The sequence below is a fragment of the Sarcophilus harrisii genome, chromosome 2, assembly GCF_902635505.1.
Source record: "Sarcophilus harrisii chromosome 2, mSarHar1.11, whole genome shotgun sequence".
Taxonomy (NCBI): Eukaryota; Metazoa; Chordata; class Mammalia; order Dasyuromorphia; family Dasyuridae; genus Sarcophilus; species Sarcophilus harrisii.
The window spans coordinates 485874855-485897597 of NC_045427.1; the positions used below are offsets into that span (position 1 = coordinate 485874855).

Consider the following 22743-nt stretch of genomic DNA (forward strand, 5'->3'; position numbering starts at 1 on the left):
GAATGTTGGAAGGGAAGTGGAAAAATAAATATGCCAATATAATGTTGGTAGGGTTATGAATTGAAATAACCATTCTGGGAAATAATTTAGAATTATGTGAAAAATGCAACTAGAATTTCCTTATCTTTTGATTCAGAGATCCTACTGCTAGGCATATGCCCCAAGGAGGTTAAAGATAGAAAGATTCTATGTATACCAAAATAGTCTTAGCAGCACAGTTTATGATTGCAAAAAAAAAAAAAAAAAAAAAAGAAACAAAAGTAAGTATCCACTAATCAGAAAATACCTAAACAAAATATGCCACATGAACTTATTGGAATATTATTGTACTATGAGATTTGATGAATATGAGGATTTCAAAGAAACACAAGGAGACAGATATATGGACCTGAGCAGTCAACGATCATTGGGTAAGTGATTACTATGTGCCAGACACTGTGCTAAGCCCTAGGGATACAAAGAAAGGCAAAAGACAAACTTGTTTTCAACATATTGGGCAAAACAATATGAAAACAATTATGTACAAATAAGATATATACAGAAAATAAATTGGAGAGAGTCAACAGAGAGAAGGCACTAGTTAAAGGGGATTAGGAAAAGCTTCTTTTAATGGAGGTTTGAAGGAAGCCAGGGAAACCAGTGAGCAGAGATGAAAAAGGAAAGATTTATAGGCAGGGAGATAGCTGATGAAAATATTGTCAAGATTATGTGCAAGGACCAGGAAGGCCAGGATAACTGGATAACAGATTATGTGGGGAAAGTAAGAAGTAATAATAAAGCAAACATTAATATGTTCCAGTCAGTATGTTCAGCATGTCACAATTATTATCTCATTTGATCCTCACAATAACTATGGGGGGTAGGTGATATTGTTATTCCTATTTTACAAATTAGGAAATTGAGGCAGAGATTAAATGATGTGCTCAGAATCACAAATCTACTAAGTATCTAAGATCAGATTTTAACTCTGGCTTTCCTGACTCCTAGACTGGGACTTTTTCCACTGTCCACTCTGTGGAAAGGTAGAAAAGGACCAAGTTGTGAAGGGCTTTAAAAGCCAGAGGATTTCACATTTGATTCTGGAAGTAATAGGGAGCCACTAGACTTAATTGATTTGGAGGGAAGTGATGTGACATGACCAGACATGCATTTTAAAGAAAATCACTTTGGCAGGTAAGTAGAAGTTGGATTGAAGTGGGGAGAAAGCTTTTGAGGCAAGGAAACCAACCTGCATGTTATTATAGTAGTCCAGGCATGAAGTAGAGAGGGTCTGTACCAGCATGTAGGCCACATCAGAAGTGAGAAGAGGGTGCATAGGTAAAATGCTCCCAAAGTAGAATTGACAAGACTTGGGAACTTGGCTGGGGAGGAGGTGTGAGAGAAAGTGAGCAGTTGATGACTTCTAAATGTCAAGCCTTGGGTGACTGAAAGGATGGTGATGCCCTTGATAAGAATAGGGAAGTCTAGAAAAGGGAGGGTTTGGGAGGAAAGGCTAATGAGTTTAGTTTTGGATGCGCTTGAGTTTAATTTGTCTATGGGACAGCCAATAGGCATCTGGAGAAGGGAGATTGGAGACCATCTAAGAAGTTAGGTCTAGACAAGTGGATCTGAGAATGATTAGCCTAGAAATGAAAATTGAATACATGGGAACTGATAAAATCACCAAGAGAAATAGTAAGGAATAATATGATATGACATATCATTAATATAATATAATGCTTTATGTAACATGATTAAATAAAACATATAGTAATAATAGGAAGAAGAGAGAAGAGAAGAGGAAAGAAGAGGAGAGAAAAAAAAGGAGAGGTCAGAGCTTAGAGGAGCACCCATGATTAGTGAGGATTTTCAAGATGGAATAATAGGATTAGGAAGATTAATCTATCAAACTATGGATTTAGGAGTACTATAACTAGGGAGGAAAGCTAGAAAGATGTTGAAATTGTATAGACTAGAGACTATGGAACTGAAAGAAAGGGTACATCAGAAAAATGTTACAAAAAAGATTCAACAAAATAGACATCGGCATAAATTCATCAGTAAATGTTGGCTGACTGAGGCTTACACAGGTTCTCAGAAGTAATCTGGTCCAACCTCCTACTTCTTTCTATAGCATCCTTGAAAGGAGAGGTATGGAAAAGAGAAAGGGAAGGAAAAAATATGGGATAGATGTGGGATACTTATCTAGTATCTGCTTGGATAGACTTGGATAGACTTCCCTATTTAACTTTTTTTGGACCTCAATTTTTCTTCCTGTAAAATAAGAATGACTTTCCTTCTCTAATTTACTCTAATGACACAACTGATGTGAATTTTTTTGAGGAAGGGGTGAGTAAAAGGGTTACATGTAAATCCAGGATGGGGTATTTTAGGAGCTCACTTTCTATTTTGGATAGCACTTAGAAAGTTCTTCTTAATATTGAGCTAGGATAATGATCCCTGAAATTTCCTACTGCTGAAGTAATCTAGCCTTATTTAGATCTTAGTCATATATGTCAAACAACCCTTCATTTCCATACCTAGGGCATTCCCAAAGTGTCATAAAAAGGAAAAAAAAACTTATCTATCCAAAGATATATATAACCACTTTATTTATATCAACAGACTAAAAACTATATATCCAGAAAATGGAGAATGGCTGACTAAATTATGACGTAATCATATAACAGAATATTTATTGTGCTATGAAAATGATGGCAGCTGGATGGCACCATGGATGGTGTGCAAGGCCTGGAGTCAGGAAGACTTGTCTTCCACAATTCAAATCCAGCCTCACATTTACTAGCTGTGTGCCCCTAGGCAAGCTATATAACCCTATTTGCCTCAGTTTCTCATCTGTAAAATGAGCTGGAGAAAGAAATGACAAAGCACTTCATTATCTCTGCCAAGAAAACCCCAAATAGGGTCACAAAGAGTCAGAAGTAACTGAAGACTCAACTGCAAATGAAAATAAGAAGCATATATTTTATTGTAAAATATGAAGCCTGTAAGAAAATATAGAAAGTGTAAAGAACTTTAAAGATCTTCCCTCTCAAATTTATATCCATGATCTTATGATCAATGAAGTCACCCCCTTCCTCAAAAAAAATATTCATATCAGTTGTGTCATTAGATTAAATTAGAAAAGGAAAAGTATTCTCATCTTACAAAAAGAGAAATTGAAGTTCAAAAAATTTTAAGTAGGGTAAGTCTATCCAAGCAGATACTAGATAAATATCCCACATCCCACATCTATCCCATATTTTTTCCTTCCCTTTCTCTTTTCTCCACCTCTCCTTTCAAGGATGCTATAGAAAAAAGTAGGAGGTTTGACCAGATTACATCTGAGAACCTGTGTAAGCCTCAACCAGTCACTCATCTGCAATCCTCAAACCTTCTCCAGGACAAATATCCCCAGTTCCTTCTACTGATCCCTGCATAACATGAATCCAGGCCTTACATAACCTGGCAACTCTTTAGCTTGTGAATGCTGTCCCTAAAATTTGATATGCAAGATATTACAATATGGTCCTGGTCACACTAGCTAGAATATTTTGTATTCTAATCAGCACTAAGATATCCCTCGGGGAGAAAATTCTCCCTGTGCCCAGCATTTCTTTGCTAAACCCCAAATTATACTTACCTGCAGTGTGCCAGGTGGTTCCTGAAGTGAGCTTATCTCTTTCCAACAGCACTATGTTGGTCAGGCCCAGCTTGGCCAGATGGTACAGCGTCTGACAGCCCAGGCTGCCCCCTCCCACGACCACCACATCAGCTGAGTTGGGCAGAGGCCGAGTGGGTCCTGAGCCCACAGAATCCTTTTCCTCCTTCAAAGTCCGCTGGTAAGGCACATTCTTTTCAGTTGTAGGACCTTTGGGAGTACTCAGGGGCCGGAGTTGAGGTCTCCATGGGAGAGGGTGGAAAGCTGCTGCCCTCAGTGCTTGCCTCAGAGAAGCCATGGGAAACTGAAAATCTAAAATCTAATTGAAGGGAGTAGGAATCCTCTTCAAACCTGGTAGACAGAGGCAGAAAGAGAGACTCAGACTCACTGTATATATAGGAACAAGGACTGGTTAACTACTACCATGCTTCAGACTAAGGAAAAATTAGATCAGATCTTAATAGGACTTTTATTTAAAATTTTTTGGCTTTTTCCCATAATCAAGTGATCAACAAACATTTATTGAGAACTTACCATATATCAGGCACTATGCTAAACACTGGGAATATAAAGAAATTGGAGAAGGGGGAACTAACTTAAGGAAGACACACACTTACATACAAACAAGAGAAATACAAGATCTACCTGGGATGCCCTCCTTCCTCCCAACTGGGAGGAATTTCAGTTCCACCTTGCCCTCCTGGAGCCTTCCTGACTGTTCAAACCAGTGCAGTGCTGGTAAATATTTAACAACTGATCGACTCTTATGAAAGGAAAACAAACACATACCCACCACATATTTTAAGCTTATGTGCATTATTAACATTTTCTCCATCACTTTCTTGTTAGCTAGGTAGATATCTAGTGGATAGAGTGTAGAGCCTGGAATCAAGAAGACTCATCTTCCAGAGTTCAAATCTAGTCTCAGACACTTTACTAGCTGTGTGACCTCGGGCAAGTAACTTAACTCTGTTTGCTTCTGTTTCCTCATTTGTAAAATGAGGTGGAGAAGGAAATGACAAACCACTATAGTATCTTTGCCAAGAAAACCCAAAAATGAATTATGAAGAGTTGAACCTAATTAAAATGACAATAGCAACAACCATCACTTTCTTAAATCAGGACAATTAACAAAGGAATAAATCAAGCCCCAATTTGTAATGTTTTATGATTTCTAAAGGGTAAATACAATCATGAAAAATTTAATAGTTGCAGAGCTGGTTTGTCCTCCAGCACACCCTGATCCAAACCCATGGGGGTCATCAGATCATAGGACCTAGAGCTAGAAGGCAACTCCTCTAATCTCTAAAAGCATGTTTAAAAACCTCCTTTTTAGTTCAACTAAAAATAATTAAAATTTCTTTAACCTAAAATTCTTTCTAGACTTTTCCCTTTAGGAGAGTTTGTGGAATGGCGAGAAAAAAAGGCAAAGGTCCCAAGGGTAGGAATGAAGAGTGGCAAACAATTTTGAACAAAGAGAATCTCTAATTGAGATAAGATTGTTATTTTCCCCACTCCCTAAAGGGACTGGACATTTAGCTGAGGGCTGTCATTCAACAAGAATTCTGGCTCTTCTTTTTTTCTTTCCAGAAGGAATATTAATCAAAGGGAGAAGGTTCTTTGAAGTACATCAGGTATCTTGGGAGCAGCTGGGGGTAAGGAAAACATTTAAGGGTAGTGGTCAGAGAGAAAGGAGTCCTTTTAGAAGGATAGTTTTCCAGAGTCTTTCTAAAAGATTAGTAGTTATTAGTCTTAGAAAGACTAGAAAGTTTCAAAGCAATCCCAATAGACCTTGGACAGAAAATGCCATCTGGATCTAGGAAAAGAACTAAGGAGACTGAATACAAATCAACACTTGCTGTTAAAAAAAAAAAAAGAGTAGAAAGTTAATACAAAATCATTTTATCATTTTTTGACATTTTCCTTATTCAAGATTCCTATTAAAGGTATCACAATTTGTCTTGTAAGAGAGGTTGGAGAGAAGGTTTGATTTTGGGGTAAGGGAGGACTATCAGTTTGGACATTTTTTCCTCTAAAATATATTTGCTTGGATTTAGAATAAATAGTGTAAGTAGAAAAATAGCAATAAAAATATTTCTGGAAGACCTGCACCTAAAGTGCAGCATACAGTATTAACATGTCTTTTCTTCAATAAGTCTAAATCCCTCATTTTACACATTTACACAAAAAAGGGAGAGTAATTTGAAAGGCTGTGTGACTTAGTGTTCCAGAGAGGAAGATCTTGCCTCTAATTCTTACTAGTTTTGTGACCATGACCTTTCATTTCTTGAAGATTCCTGTTCTATAAAATGAGGGGATTGAACTGGATCATCAATAAGGTCCTCTCTCTCAACTCTTAATCTATGATCTTGTGACATACCCATGGTCACATAGGTAAATTAGCAAGTGTTAGTGGGAAATGGCTGAATAAATTGTAGTTTATGAATGTGATGGAATATTGCTATTCTATAAGAAAGGACAAGCAGCTAAATTACTATTGATCAGAGAAATGCAAATTAAGACAACTCTGAGATACCACTACACACCTCTAAAAGTGGCTAAGATGACGGCAAAGGATAATGATGAATATTGGAGGGGATGTGGGAAAACTGGGACATTATTAATATATTGTTGGTGGAATTGTGAATAGATCCAACCATTCTGGAGAGCAATTTGGAACTATGCCCAAAGAGTTATCAAACTGTGCATACCCTTTGACCCAACAGTGTTTCTACTGGGCTTATCCCGAAGAGATCTTAAAGGAGGGAAAAGGACCCACATGTGCAATAATGTTTGTGGCAGCCCTTTTTGTAGTGGCAAGAACCCAGAAATTGAGTGGATGCCCATCATGGAGAATGGCTGAGCAAGTTATGACATATGACTGTTATAGAATATTATTGTTCTGTAAGAAATGATCAGCAGGATGATTTCAGAGAGGCCTAGAGAGATTTACATGAACTGATGCTAAGTGAAATAAGCAGAACCAGGAGATCATTATACATAGCAAAAAAATTAGATGATGATCAATTCTGATGGACATGGCTCTCTTCAACAATGAGATGATTCAGACCAGTTCCAATGGTCTTGTGATAAAGAGAGCCATCTAAACCCAGAGAGAGGACTATGGGAACTAAGTGTGGTTCACAACATAGCATTTTCATTCTTTTTGTTGTTGTTGTTGTTGTTGTTATTGTTTGCTTGCATTTTATTTTCTTTCTCATTTTTTTCCTGTTTGATTTGATTTTTCTTGTGCAGCAAGATAATTGTATAAACATATATACATATGTTGGATTTAACATATTTCTACCATGTTTAACATATACTAGATTACTTGTCATCTAGGGGAGGACGTAGGGAAAGAAAATTGGAACATAAGGTTTTGCAAGGGTTAACGTTGAAAAATTATCTATGCATATGTTTTGAAAATAAAATGCTTTAATTAAAAATAAAGAAATGATGAACAGGATGATTTCAGAAAAGTTTGGAAAGACTTACATGAACTGATGCTGGATGAAGTAAGCAGAACCAGGAAAACATTGTTCACCACAGCAAGATTATGTGATGAACTTGCTAGATGGCAAAGTGGATAGAGCACCAACCCTCAAATCAGGAGGTCCTGAGTTCAAATCTTTTTTTAAACACAGCATTAAAAAACTAAAAAACACTAAAAAAAAAAAAAAAAAAGAAAGAAAAAAAGATTGTGTGATGATCAATTATGATATACTTAGCTCTTCTCAGCAATTCAGTGATTCAAGACAATTCTAATACACCTTGGATGGAAAATGTCATCCACTTCCAGAGAAAGAATATAGACTGAATGTAGATCGAAGAACATACTATTTTCACCATTTTTTCTTTTGTTGTTATGGGCCAGAACTCTGAACTTGAAACAAAGAATGCTTACAAGGTACTAAGTGGAACTGATAGAGACAATGGTTATCTGGTTTAGCATGGTTCAGTATGATCGATTTAATCTTACAACAAATAATGGTTTCCTAGTGATATAATGATTGGTGTATACTCAGTGTGGAGCATATAAGCTAGGAGCCTTAATTAAGATTGACATTTGGAGAGAAGGCAAAGAAAGGACTGGTGGAAGGAGCTCAAGCTCTCGGAACCAAGGAGAGAGATAGGCCTCTAAGAGAGGCCTCTAACTGGGCCCCAGGAAAGGAGACAAGACTTTGAAAGAGATATTAAAGGATTTGGACTTTAATTCCTGGCTACTCATGTGGTGATTATTGAACTGACATGAAGGCTGCTCCTAGAGACCCCAAGGAAACCAAACCAAAGAGAACATTACATTTTGTTTTGTTTTTTCATTTCTTGTATTTTCCCCTTTTTCCTGATTTTTCTTTTCCACCATAATTCATATGGAAATATGTTAAAAAATAAATTTACACATGTAACCTACATCAGATTGATAGCTAGCATCAGGAGAGGGAAAGTCAAGGAAGGAGGGAGAAAACAAAATTTGGAACCTAAAAATCTTACAAAAATGAAAATTGAAAACCATCTTTACATGTAATTTAAAAAATAACATACTACTAATATAATTTTTTTCAAAAGAGAGAAAGTAGAAGCCTGGATTTGAATCCTAGGCAACTTGACTTCTGGTCAACAAAGCCAGATAAAAAAGAATATGGAACCAGGATAAAAAGATGACAGGTGCAGCCTTTTCTAAATCCAAAAGACAGGAGATGGTAGAAGAGAAGGAAGGGAAGAAAGGAAATATATAATGTTAACACTTTTTATTCTGAAAGCTGAATTTTCTCTCCTTTTTCTTCCTATTAAAAAGAGAGAAGGAGGAAATAGATCCAGAGTATTCACTTGTTTCCTGAGGATGAGAAAGTTCTCCCAGAAGAAAAGAGGGAACTACTTTTTGTCTTTATAAGGTGTCCCAGGACAGTGTGTTTGTGTTACTTGAGATGCTTCTAGCCCAAGGAAATCAAAATATTTTTATTTTCCTTCTCTTTTTTCCATTCCTTTACCCGGTTTTATTAAAGAATACTAAAGCATTTTTAAAGTATATTAGGACTTCTATCCCTTCTGTTACGTATTTTAGTCCTTATTTTTTGGTTATTTCAGCCACATCTGACTTCATAAACTCATTTGGAGTTTTCTTGGCAAAGATACTGTACTGGTTTGCCATTTCCTTTTCTAGCTCATTTTATAGATGAGGAAACTGAGGCAAATAGGGTTAAGTGACTTGCCAAGGGTCATGCAGCTAATAATAATCCAGGTGAATCTGGATTTGACCTCAAGAAGTTAATTCTTCCTGATTCCAAGCCCAGTGCTCTATTGTGATTCACTGCTGAAGTAGGAAAAAAATAAGGTAGGGGAAAGAGTAGGAAAAATAATTCAAATTCATTATAGGCCCATAAAATGCAAATGAGAAAATTGAAAAATTGAAAAATTTGTCTGTAATATTTGTCAGATTCCCTCAATTTAGCTCTGAAGGGCAAAATAGACCAAGCTGATTCTCTGCAATCCACTTATAATTTTTAGAGAGGTTTGGGAAATAGGAAAGTGGCTACAAAATGCTACATCTTTACCTGTAGTTTCCCAGGGTGCTTTCTTTCTGTAACTCTCCTAGGACACTTAATCATGTTACCTTGTAACAGTATGGTTAGAGATTGTAGCTTTACTTTCCAACAGAGTAAATCAACTTCTTTATGAAATTATGGCCTTCCTGAGAAAAGCAACTGATTGCTTTTATTCATTCTCCCTATCTAATACAAAGCAATTGGAATGCAGGCAGAATGCAGTAGAAAAGATTATGAAATTTGGAGAGATGAGGACCTAGGTTCAAATCCTGGCCAAATTTCATGCTTTTGTTTCTTTACTTGGAAAATGAGAGGGAAGGGGTTGAACTTTCTGAAAATCCTTGTATCTTTAAATGCTATGATTCCTGACTGAATTCTGTAAGTTTATTGATTACAAAATTGTACCCTCTAAGTTCTACTAAGGGAAAAATACATTTGGATAGGGAGAGGAAGGCTGGAATAAAGAATTTAGTTCACTTGTCGAAACCCTTCTCTACTTTTTATATCTCAGTTTTCAGTATTGTGATGATAGTGATGGGGACAGCAAAAATGTTTCTTGCCCACTGAAGAGTCTCCACCCATGATGCAGAATTAGGTCACCATCTGTCTATGTCGCCTGCTCTAAAGCCTGGCTCATCGGTTCCTATAGATCAATTCTTGCCAAGGAGGCAGCTAAGACTTCTAAGCGAACTCAAGGCAGCATGACAGAGTGGGAAGATTACTGGTTCTGGCATTCAAAGACTTGGGTTCCTATTCTATCCCTTGATCTCCCTGGCTTCAGTTTCTCCATTTGTTAAAAAAAAAAAAAAAAAAAAAAAGGGTAGTGGTGGACCAGAGGAATTCTGAGGTCTCTTCTAGCTTGGATCTAGGCTGCCTCCCAGACATCTCTTCATCTTGTTGTGGGACTCAATCCCTGAGAAGCCTTCAACATTTAAAGGAATTTAATGGAAAAATTTAATTTAATGGAAAGTGGAATTTCAAACACCAGGATTTTCACACCAGGAGCTCTTTAGAGCACTGGTAGCTTAGCAATACCTTTGCCTGTAGCAGCTTACATGAGAACTGGACATATGCTTCCCCACTACTTGGTCTGCCTTGAGCTACCCCACTCCCAACAAGGCTGTCACAAATCCTAGGGCCAAGTCAATGGCCTTCTCTGTGACAATAGAGGTTTGGCCCTAAAAGCTCTCTGCAAGCCTTGGAGATTACTTACTCTGAGACAGCTTGTTTCATCATTAACTCAGCTTTTTCTCTCACACACACATACCTAGCTTCTTTTGCCTGGACTTTGTTAAGTCAGAACCTAAAGGTTTTTTCCCCTCCTTCCTGGAGTGTTAAATCTTAACCCCTTGACAATACTGAAGGAGGGAAACCTGGGAAAGAGGGAAGAAACAGGGGACTTAAATTCCTTCCTCAGACTAGGATTAGACATAGATTTGCTAAAAACTTCAGAGCTAGGGGGAGCGGTTTGGCTCATGGCATATAAACACTGTATCCCTTCTTCCCCAAGCAGTGCCCCTCACCTTTGGCAGACCCTGGATGGTGTCCCTGTCCCTATAGACATAGTGGGAAGGGGAGGAGCAGAGCCCTATAGCCTGAGTACTTTCTGTCCTCAGCCATGTGGTTTTCTGCCTCCCCAGCCCAGACCGATGTCTCCCTTGTCCCCTCCCCTCCACCCCCACCCCTGCAACAATCAATGTTTTTCAAAGATTCTCCTGCTGGCCACCCACCTGAGGACAGGGTTCCCAATCCCAAAGCAGAGAGTTACGTGTCAGAGAGCCTGCTTCCTCTCACTCCATGCTTCCTGCTGGCTGTGTTGCTGCTGCTGCCATTGCTGCTGCTGCTGCTGCTGCCTCTCCCATGAGACCTGGCTCTGCTCCCAGGCTGGTTCTGATGCCAGGGAGCTAGCTCACTTTGAGAGCAACAAAAGGCTGCCCTGCTGGCTAGCTACACGATTTCCTGGAGTGTGGGTGAAGGCCTGAGGCCTAGCTTGCTTACTCTCACAGGAAGCCCTGGAAAGATAGGCCCTCACTCCCAGCAGCAATTGCAAGAATTTAGAGTAGAGTAGACACATTATTAACTGCCTCAAATACCTCATTCTGATTGTGATAGTGTGGGGAAAACACTGGGGAGGAGGGCAGAAACACCCCAGGTGCCTCTGGGCACTTGGAGGAGATTAAATTGATAGCCACCCCTTTTCCCTTCTTTTCTTGAGTTTTTAACTTCTTCAAGGTGTGCTTATTTATTTACATTCAGTCTCAGAGCTGGAAGGAAATTTCTGAGGTTAGGATAATTTCTCTCCCAGGGCCGGAATTGTCTCTATCGTATACATGATGAATGGATCCAGACTCTGTTTGAGCACTTCCATGATAAGGAGCTTATTACCCAAAGAAACTATGTTTCCCTACTTTTTCAGCTCATAATACAAATATAAATTTATGGGGAAACAATATTTTTCAGTTGTCTTTCCTCTTGTCCCACAATACTCTCTACTGCATATAGAACCTTAGTCCTTGAGACTACATCAGTTATATACAATCCCAGACTCTCGAGTTCTCATGTCCCCACTTATCCAAAAGGTAATTTGTATTGATATAATTGGAATAAGGGGAAGGAATGGGGTATAGGGACCTTTAAAAAACAAAATTTTTCCTCAGTAGTACATAAGGTCATCACCTGAATGGGAGAACCTAAAAAGAGGGCATGGACTGGAAAGAAGTAAAAAGATTATAAGCAAAGTTTCTGAGTGAAGATGAAAATTGGTTAAAATGTAATTGGGGGATGGCTTAAAAATAAATTACACTTACTTTTATTGAGTCATATCAGTCCTTTTCAGGAACCCATTTTAGTCTTCCCTAGATCATTTGACAGATGAAGAAACTGAGGCAAACAGAGTTAAGTGACTTGTTCAGAATCACACAGCTAGTGTCAGATTTGACCTGAGGAAGATGGATCTGCTTGACTGGGTTTAACACACTATTCACTGGGCCATCTGGGTGCAGATGGAAAAATAAAAATAAGGCCCAAAATGATTTGTTCAGGGGGTGATAAGAATAAATTGCAAAGTCCAGACTCAAATCCATTTTCTGGCTCCAACCCTATGTCCCCTCCCCCTTTGTATTCTTGAAACTTAACATGGACTCTTACATATAGCTTCTACTTAATGTTTATTACTTTAATAAAGGCAGTTGGACTCGAGGAGTCTAGCTGGACAAGAACCTGTCTGCCTGATATTAGAATTGTATTCAGCTTGGTCCTTTATGGGGTTAATCTCTATGGGTGTAGGGGATGTGGCAACAAGGCTTAATCTTTTGTGAGGCCAGACCCCTACTATTTCACAAACCAAACAGATAATCAATTTTTTGTTGTATCCTTTCTTTGGACTTTGGACCGTTGGAGGATGAAGTCTGAGTCATTGGCTCTTTGATTCTGAAGTTTTCATATCAGTCTGCATCAATGGTGGAATGTAATATTTCTAATTCTTGCAACCTTGCTCTGTTCTCATCATCCCCAGTTCTGTCTGGGAGAGCATCCATTTCTCCTGCTCTTTGCCCTCTCTTTGGACTTGCACTGACAAACCAGATACATTCGCCCTTGGCTCCAAGCCCTGTGGACACCCACCCACCCCTCACCCACACACATACTGCCACATAGAATGTCTTACCAGGACAGATCTAGGGGCCTGTTCCAACTGAATATGAAGATTCTGAAGATTCCCTCAGCATTCTCTTTCTTGCTCATAGATGGTCCATTCTGAAGGTACAGAAATTCTGCCAATTGACCTCTCACCTGCCAAGTTTCTACAAGCTGGGGGAGTTGTTGGCCTCTCGGGCCCTGACTGGATCAGATTCCTAGGGGAGGAGTGGCTAGGGCAGGGGAGAGAAGAGATCCTGCAGTGAACAAGTCGTCAGCACTAACATTGTCAAAACACAGGGCTTTTCCCTGTGGCCTCCACAAGGACTTCTCTGGGTAAGCCTAGCTGAAGTTCAGACAACTCAACTATAAAGTAGGTTTGATCATACCTGCCCATTTCACAGGGTGGTTGTGAGGATAACATGGGATAAGAGGCAAAAAGGAGCCCTAGAGACCCATGGAAAATGACTCAGTTTAGATAATCAGGGATTTCCCCTCTCAGTCCTGTTATATTCCATACAAACATTATGTAGAAGTGTTATTGCTATGGCTATACCATTGGTTCCCTCCATTAATGTCTTCTTCCAATGCCTCATTTTGGGAAACAAGGTTCCCCTGGTATCCCAGAGCCCTGTTTCAATGGTGTATGCTCTAGTTAGCCCTGCTGAGCTAGAACAGTTTATAAGTTTAATTAATGAACTATTCTAAGTGCAAGGATGGCCATCGCCATGGGTTTGGTCACCCTTTTTGGTCCCAGAAATTCATGAAATGGACAGAATGTCCAGCTGGTACTCAGTCATCTTCCTCTTGAAAAGTGATAATGGAGAAATGGCACCAGAAGGGGAAAGAGCAATGACAAGATGAAAAGCTGTGCACAAAAGGCTGTGCAGATTTCCTTAGATTAAGTCACAGCTCCCCCAAATAACCAAAGTTAGAACTAGAAGGCAAGAGAAGCAAGTACATTAGGGCCAATTAGAGGCCAGGGCTACTGTGGGGGTTTAGTAGGGTTATCCAGAAGTATACTATGAGAGAAAAGGACCCAAACTCCTTGACTCAGAGGGAGAATGGCCTGCACCTGAAATGACCTTGAACCTGGCTTTGGATCCTCAGATCTGTCACTTAACAGCTGTGGGACCAGTCATTTATCTTTTCCGGTTCTTAGTTCTCATCTTGAAATCGAAAGGGACAAGTTGGATGATCTCTAAGATCTCTAAGATCTCTTCCTAATCTAACAGCCTAGGAATCTTTTAGTTTATAAAACTAAGAGTTCCTATAAATCCAATTAAACTTTGAAATGAAATTATAATTTAATCATAGCAACATTTATATATATTTGAAAAATAGTACATATATGTGCAATCATACTCTTCTATCCCTAGAAGGCATATTTACTTCCCCCCAAGCATCTGTAGAGCTTTGTAGAGTTTTTGCAAGAATAACACAATCCTACATGGTATCCCAAATGCAATGGTGTAAGGGACAGAGCATTGGATTGGGAATTTGAAGCTACCCTGGGTTTGAATCCTAGATCCATTGGTAACCAGCTATGGGACTTTGAACAAGACATTTCCTCTTTATGAATTTCAATTTCTTCATCTGTACATTGTATTATCTCTAGAGAGAAATCCAAACTAGGTATGAGATTCTTGTACTGACCATGCTGTTAACTTATGTATGACTTTGGGGAAAAAGGTTATTTCATTTCTCTAGACATTACAATTAATAAGTATTTATTAAGCACCTTTTATGTGCTAAGCTTTAGGCTGTTAGAGATAAAAACATAGTAAATAATCCCTACTGGGAACAGAAGAACTGGGAAAAAAAGATCAGTATTCATGGGAGAGTCAGCCTTACTTTTGGAAAGAAAAACAAGAGAAATGGGCCTGTTGGATTTTTTCCAGAAGAACCTGAAAGTCAGTGATATAGCATTGATATAATTTTATTTTTATTTTTAAAGATATGGCTGTCTACCTCCACAAACAAATTTGTAAATATGTAATGGAAAATAGGCACACAAGACTTCAAATGACCTTTTAAAGTTCTGAAAAATATATTTGGGGCTTTAGAAAATACCTTAGATCCACTGCAGTAACAGTTATATGGTAAATATTTAGGAACCAGCTCTCTGGGGGGAAAATGTACCTATAACTTTTAAACTTAATCTGTATTATTTTTCCCCATCACTTTCTTAAGCCCAGTCTATACAATCAAAAAAATAAACAACAACAACAACAACAACCAACAAACAAACAAAAAACAAGAAATCAAGTCCTGATGTGTAGTTTCCCAATTTTAAATGTGTTAATGATCACACTAAAAACTTAATAATTGGTTGGGAGCACAAGAGAGTCCCAGCATACCTTCTCATTAGAATGTACATTAGAATGAAAGTGCCTACTGAATAGAAATTGTGTGTGTGTGTGTGTTTGTATCTCTAGCACTTAGTAGATGATCTAGAATAAAAAAGGTGCTTATCCAAATAAATGAAATGACTTTTTCCAAGATCATGACCATAAGTATTAGAACCTTGCCCCCAATCTCTACTCCTCTCATAGCATGAATGAGGGGAGAGACAGGGAGGGAGAAAAATTTAGAACACAAAGTTTTGCAAGGGTGTATGTTGAAAACTATCTTTGCATGTATTTTGAAAATAAAAAGCTATTATTAAAAATTAAAAAGAATAAAATAAAGAATAAAAAAAAACAGGCAGAAAGTATAAGATCTTATATTCCAACCCAGGTTTTTTGGTTTAAGTATTGCTTTACTAACCAAGCTCTAGGGCTGAAAGAAGGATAAGAGTCTGAACTCTAATCATTCTACAGACAGAATAGTAGCTAGTTCAGAGAATTGGGATGTTGAGCTTTTACCCTTTTGAAATTTCTTGCCTGGGTATTTACACACAGTACACGAGACACATTCTATTGGCTATAGGTGTGCAACAGGTCTATTTTTTTTTCTTCTGGAAAACTAATACTGGTCTGATTAGGGAATGGAGTGGATCACTGATACTTTAACATAATTACCATAGGCAACATGTTAATGGCTAGTTTTCAAAGAATTAAAAAACATTGAAATTTGCCTTCACTGAAAGCCATGTTGACCACCAGCTCCCAGAGATCTCCATGCTTCCTGTAGAAGGACTTGGTGGAGAGTTTCTGGATCAATCTGGTGGATTCATTTATTTGTCCACCTCAATGGAGAAATGACCATTTTTGGACCACCCTACTTAACACTTGAAGGCAGTTACTTTGAGACAGGATGGATTTCCATAGAACATCACAAAGTAATGTTATTCTGGTTCAGTCATTTCAGTCTTGTCCCACTTTTTGATCCCTTTTGAGATTTTCTTGGCAAAGATACTGGAATGGTCTGTCCTTTCCTTCTTTAGCTTATTTCACAAATGAGTAAACTGGACAGAGCTAAGTGACAGCTAGTACCTGAGGCTGGATTTGAACTCATAAATATGAATCTTCCTGGCTCCAGTCCCACTGCTCTATTGTATCACTAATCAGTGTGATAAAAGAGAAAAGAGTAGTGTATTTAAAGGGTCTTAGTTTGAATATCAGTCTTGCTAATTGTACCAAATTAGGGATATGGAGATGTCAACTTTAGATAAGATAAAGCCCTCCTCATGGAATTTATAATCTAACAAGAACAGAATTAATACTCTTCATTGGTACTCACAATGATGATTTGTAATGAGAATAACATTTGGCATAAGCAACTCTATTTTGTGACTTTGACATAATTGACTATTTTACAACTGGAGTCCTCAAATACTCATAAGCACCTGTTGTTTTGATGTATTTACGTACCTAAATAAATTGTTTTGCTATTTAGTGATAAACACATTTTGTTTAATTGTAGCCATATGGATAATCTGATAAACACTTGTTAATGAAGATAGACCACCACTAATAAGGAATGCTTAGAAACAACTTTCCATTGGTAGTTTCCTTTCATCATAAGCTTTCTGAATTATGAAAGATGGACACTTGTTAATTTCATGATGAACTATCAATCAGAATTAAAGGGTAATCTGTTAATTCCTTAGCTAGAGACTTAAAAAACAAAACCCACTGGAAACTGCATTCAACAGCCTGATCCTGGGTGGTCGGTGGTCATTTGAACAGACTTGACTTTAGCATTGACTCGACTCAATACAATTCAGAATGATGAAGGAGGCTCAACAGACCACGACCTCAAGGAAAGAGGAGACATATGGCTTCTGGCAGGGAATCGAGGAACCTTGTCTTATATACTGATGCTATGAGACCCTCACTTGGAAGCCCTAGGAATCAGGTTGTAGGTTTATTCCTGGAGTGGTTGAAATTTGGATTATTTGTATTAAATAAAGAGTGATTACTTCCCTTGATGAATAAAAGTTTGTTTTGGTTTTCCATCAGCATATATAACATCCAGTGGATTACACAGAATGAATGTGTTATGAGCATGCTAATGTTCAGAAGAGATTCAGGATTGGTGGCTGGTCCTTGAGTGGGCAAGAAACTAGGCACACATGACAGGGTTAAAGATGCTGTGCCCTTTCAAAGCAATCCCAATAGACCTTGGACAGAAAGTGCCATCTGCATCCAGAAAAAGAACTAAGGAAACTCAATGGAAATAAACACATAGTATGTTCACTTTTTGGTTTTTTTATGTCTCCCATGGTTTTTCCCTTTTAGTCTGATTTTTCTCTCCCGGCATGATTCATAAAGCAATGTGTGTTAAAAACAAACAAACAAAAAAAAGACATTGTGCCCCCACCATGATCTGGGAAATTTGTGAAAAAATTTTCTCCTCCTTTTGTACAAAGAAATTGGAATTGTTTTCTTTTTCTTATGAGCCATTCATAATACCTTTTTGTAAAATTTAACTTGATATTACACATTATATATTGTGCATTTTTGAGTTTCTAAACTTTTTCTATGTCATCTGCTGGCCTTTATGTGTTATCTTGAGCTTCCACAAAACTCCACCAAAATTCCCATTTAATTTCTTTTGCCTCATTCACAAGGTCAAAATTCTCTGATGAGGAAAGTCTGGATGTGGAAGGGATAACTGTAATTGTTCAATACTTGACTCATTTGAAGGAACAAGACAAAGCAACTCTGCAGAAAAGAATGTATGTTTATTTGCAGTAAAAATCATGATTTGAAAAAAATCTATTGGCAAAATTACATTTCTGTTTGGTTGCAGGCGTTAATGGGGTGTGCTATGACTGAGAAATCCCCCACCTGCATGCAAAGGGCTTCTCAGTCACAGCGACTTTCCTAACCCAGGATTATAAACTACCCCTAGAGGACTTCCCAATTGCCAGCTATGAACTATTCCACAGTTCCCCCTTGCCCCCTAATTCTCCCTCCCTGATTAGTGCAATGCAAAGAAACAAAAAATCCCAAGGCATTTACATTATTATTTCCTATTTCTGAACATCCTCACTTACAACTTTGACTTGTTTCATGATCAACTAAAATATATATACATTTTCTTGCCAGCATAAAAACTTTTTTCCTTATTCACAGATATATATCATGGCATTTGGAGAAATAATTACAAACTTTTTTCTTTAAAAACAAACAAAAACAGAACGAGTTTCTTACAACAGTAAACACAAAAGAAGATCCTTTCTTACCTTTTTCCCTTCTCCCCCAAGCCCTTCCCTCCCAGGAATGACCAATTCCATTCAGCCAAATTCCTGACTGGGAGTTGTCAATCCCGGCAAAGTGCACTCAAAAGGCTCAGGGAATGGGGAAAGGAAAGTCTTGACTCTGGGATGCTCATTTTGAGGGCTAGAAGCCTACTTGACACATTCATTTTTAAAAATGTTTTTCTAAATATCTCACAATTCACAGGTCTTGGATTTCCATCATCTTCTTGATAATCTCCCTTTTCCCCTCACCTCCTGAATATAAGGAATGTGTGATTGGTCCAGAAATAGTCACAGTTAGTGGAGAAATGAACCAACCAGACTAATTGCCAGTCAGTTAGCACCAAACAGCAGCAAGAGCTAAAAACCAAGTAGTTTCCTTCCCAAACCCCACCTATCTTCTCTGGGTTTTTTCCTCCTAGGAGGAATATTAGCTTTTAGATCACTTCCCTTCACCACCTTTTCCTCCCCCCCTCAACCTCCCTCCTTCCCCAGTCACTAAGGGGTCACACCTTGGGACCACCGTGGGATGATTTTCTGCCAGCAGGTTTGGCACACACACAAAACAATTTAGCAAAGTAATCCTTCCCAATCTCAGACAAGGTCAAGAAGAAGAAACGGACAGAGGCAAGATCATGGTGCTTCCTGCTCAGACAGATCTGCCCCTGTCCCTAAGCATTGTAGTTGTGATACCATGGAAAGAACCTGGATTCTAATCCCAGTTCTGCTCCTTATTATCTGTGTGACTTTTGGCAAATTGATTCTTGTAGGCCTCAATTTCCTTAAATTAAAAATGATGATCTGGACTAAATTGATCTCTAAGGTCCCTTTCCCGCTCTAAATATCTGACTTTAGTGTACTTTAGGGCAAATGATTGACCAGGACTTCAGGAACAGAGATGGGAGCGGGAGGGAGACAAGAAGCATTAAAAGTTGTGATGGGGGTAGCCACTTACAAGAGCACTTACTTGACATGAGCTAAAAACAGACCTCAATTTGGAAGACTGAGAGAAGCTCCAGAAGAAAAGAACTTTGTTGAGATGAGAAGGGACAGCCAAGTGCTGTGATATGAAAAATGGAGCAGACTCAGAAATCACTTTGAATTATACTGAAAATACCCAGGATTTCTATCTTTGAGGAGGTCCCCAGAAGGCCACATGGGGGATCCCATGTCCAAGACGTCCATGAGACGCATAGTCCCTAACAAGAAAACCACCCTTTTCTCCCTGATCCCATTTAGGGACTCAGTTTCTATTTGCCAGTTTGTAGGAAATAGTATGTAAAGACATTCTAGGTACTTCAGCAGAACAGGGCAGGAGGGGAAGGGAATGTGTTGGGTTTTGTTTTTTTTTTTGTTTGTTTGTTTTTTGAAGGGGGAAACAATATTTGATGAAAATACCATTGAGAGAAGTTTCAGCATCTTGAAGCTCCTGTCATTTCCCCAATTTCCTGGAGGGAAAGGGGGCTTCCTGTGACAGTTGAGTTTTCCATTCCCTTTCCCACCCTCCCTAGCCCAGAGGAAATCCAAGGCAGACCATTTTGAAAATCGGGACTACATGGTCTCTCAGGTTTCTCCAGTTTTAAATCTATGATCCAATGATAAATTACACAGACAACACTTTGGACTGGTCGCCTTCCTTCTATGCACAGTGGCCCCTAGGCCAGCCCCTTCCCTCAGCAGCTGCAGCCCAGGACTTGGTTGATGATCTTGATGGAGGCATTGGCCCCAAAGACACATGCACTGAGCCCTTCATCCTGAAGCACTAGTTGTCAGAGCCAGCAGCAAATGAGGACACCAGGGAGAAGCTAAGGAGAGGAGCTGATGGGAATCTTCAGCCAGTCCTCATTTCAGGTAATTTCCCTCAATGCCCTTCGACCCAAACACCATCACCAAAAAAGCAGCGGGTCTTCTTCCTTGATCCTAGGTGACCCTCCAGAACAGCAAGCCTGATAATGGCCAATAATCAACTTCCAACAGTCTCGTCTCTGGGCTCAGTAAGGTTCTGTGTTTTACCTCTCTGGGATGGTGGGTAATACTGTAGCAATGTAATCTGAGATACACTGTTAAATTTTATATACAAGTCCTGTACCCTGGGATGGGTCACCAAGGGCAGATGACTGATTTGCAAATGGTTTGCATTTAGTATCTTGTCCCCCTCCCCCCAACCCTTCCCACTCCTTCAGGCTGTTTAATACTGGAAGCTTGGAGGACATTTCCTTCTGAATTAACTAGAGGGTTGCATCCACTATAGAGAGACTCTTCTGGGAGAATCCATGGGCTCAGCCTGAAATCCAACCGTCACTGCACACCCTCTTCTTCCACATAAGTTGATGGGAACCAGCCGATCTGCAAAAGATATTGTCACCATGGCATGAGAGAGTAGTAAAGAATCCAAGGTACACTATCAAAAGACTGATAACTTTTTATTCTCCACAGGAGTCTTTAAATCTCAGAAAGGATCTCATATGGAAAAGGGAAACTCATGCTATGTAGCTCCAAAGGATGGAACTAGGCTCAATGGGTAGTGGAAATTAGAGATTCAGATTTCAGCTCATTAAAAGGAAGTATTTTCTAGCAGAAGTGGCTACAATGCAAAGTAGTGAACTTCTTGACACCAGAGGTATTAAAAAAGTCACCTACATTGGGGCTAGAAAGAACCTCAGTGGTCAGCTAGTCCAACCTCTCCCCATTTTACAGATTAAAATAACTGGAGGAGTCAGCTAGTTGGTGTAGTAGATAGAGCTGAAGTCAGGAGGACCTGAGTTCAAATCTGGTCCCAGACCCTTAACACGTCCTGGCTGTGTGACCCTGGGCAAGTCATTTAACCCCAAATGCCTCAGGGAAAAAAAAACAAAAACCAAATAAACAAACAACAAAAAACCCAAAGCTCAGCAAGTGCAAGGTATGTCAGAAGTCATCTGATATAAGCCATATCTCAAGAGGAATAACATTCCCTATACAACATTCCTAATGAGGGAATTCAGTCTACATTTGGGTACTTCCAAATGAGGAAGTCCATTCTGGGTTTTTTTGTTTTGTTTTGTTTTGTTTGTTGATAGCTCTAATTGTTAAGGGATTTTTCCTTACATGGAGTCCAAGTCTGCTGCTAGCTAATCATGCCCATAATCTTCGTATAGATCTTCAAGTGCTGGAAGACTAGTAGTTACTCTTGAGCTATCTCTGTTCTAAGTGAGAGCATGTTCCAGAAGCTTATCCTGTGCCTTAGCCACAAATATTCACAGTCCTTACTCTATGGATGCTTCAAAGGCCAGGCAAAGGATCCTGATGCTAGGGCCATTTTGTGTATGGCCATCCAATTACAGATAATTTAATAATGTGAGGCTGCTTTCTTTAAAGGCACCAAGATAAGATTCTCCTTCATATCAACTGCCAATGCACCCCAAAGGTTTCTCTTCTCCAGGGCCCCAGCTCCTTCAGCCAACCCTCAAGGGAAGCACCTGACAGTAGCTCACCAGATAGGGGAATTGGAACTCAAGGTCCAGAACTTTGGGTCCTAGCTCTGCCACTAATTTAGCTGGACAACACAGGACAAGGTGCTCAGGCTTATGGCATCCTAGGTTTAGAGCTAGAGAAGATCTTGGAGGTCATCAAGTCCAATGGAATTCCAGAGAATGTATTGAGTTGCCCAGGGTCCAAGAAACAGACCCTGGATTTGAAATCAGATCCTTTAGCTGCAGACCCAGCACTCCTGCTTTTATCTCCTAGGCTTCTATGACTTCCTTGAGCCTCATTTATACAATGGGATAATGCTTATCCTACCTGATGCATCAAAGAATTTTGGGGATTAAATGAGATTACATCAAGCTCTATGAAAAGCATAAAAAACTTGGGACAGCTAGGCAATGTAATGGAGAGAGTGCTGGCCCTAGAGTCAGGAGAACCCGAGTTCAAATTCAGCTTCAGATATTTACTGACTTTGTGACTCTGAGCAAATCACTTAACCCTGATTGTTTTTAAAAAGAGAGAGAAAGAAGAAAAATATAAAGAAATGCACAAGTAGTATAAGTAAAGAGATAGGTATGATCACAATCATAGCAAATTTTTATAGAGTACTTTAAGGAACTTTCCAAAAACTATCTCATTTGATCTTCAAAACAACCCTGAGAGGTTGGTGCTATTATTAGCTGCATTTTACAGAAAATGAAACTGAGGCAAAGAGAATTTAAGAAACTTGCCCTTAGCTTGTAAGTCTCTAAACCTGGACTTGAATTCAGGTCTTGACTTCAAGTCAATATTCTATCCATTATCCTGCCCTC

At 39.0% G+C, this 22743-nt stretch overlaps 2 protein-coding genes across 11 annotated transcripts in view; both read right to left on the minus strand.

Annotated features, from left to right (window-relative positions):
* Window positions 1-12959, minus strand: part of SARDH (sarcosine dehydrogenase) — a 139647-nt gene extending 126688 nt beyond the window's left edge. The window contains exons 1-2 of one of the 3 annotated variants that reach the window (XM_031949431.1): window positions 12848-12959; window positions 3623-3991 (exon numbers count right to left, since the gene is read on the minus strand). In XM_031949431.1, coding sequence (XP_031805291.1) covers window positions 3623-3938 — 316 coding nt within the window. In that variant the 5' untranslated portion in view covers window positions 3939-3991; window positions 12848-12959. Of the gene's footprint in view, window positions 1-3622; window positions 3992-7135; window positions 7171-10913; window positions 11050-12847 lie in introns of those variants that run through there. The other 2 variants (XM_031949429.1, XM_031949430.1) reach the window with 2 other exon arrangements.
* A 4969-nt stretch (window positions 12960-17928) lies between these two features.
* VAV2 (vav guanine nucleotide exchange factor 2) overlaps window positions 17929-22743 on the minus strand; it is a 433076-nt gene continuing 428261 nt past the window's right edge. For all 8 annotated transcript variants that reach the window (XM_031949439.1, XM_031949436.1, XM_031949435.1 and 5 more), the window contains one exon: window positions 17929-20812. In XM_031949439.1, the coding sequence (XP_031805299.1) occupies window positions 20765-20812 (48 nt within the window). In that variant the 3' untranslated portion in view covers window positions 17929-20764. The remainder of the gene's footprint in view (window positions 20813-22743) is intronic.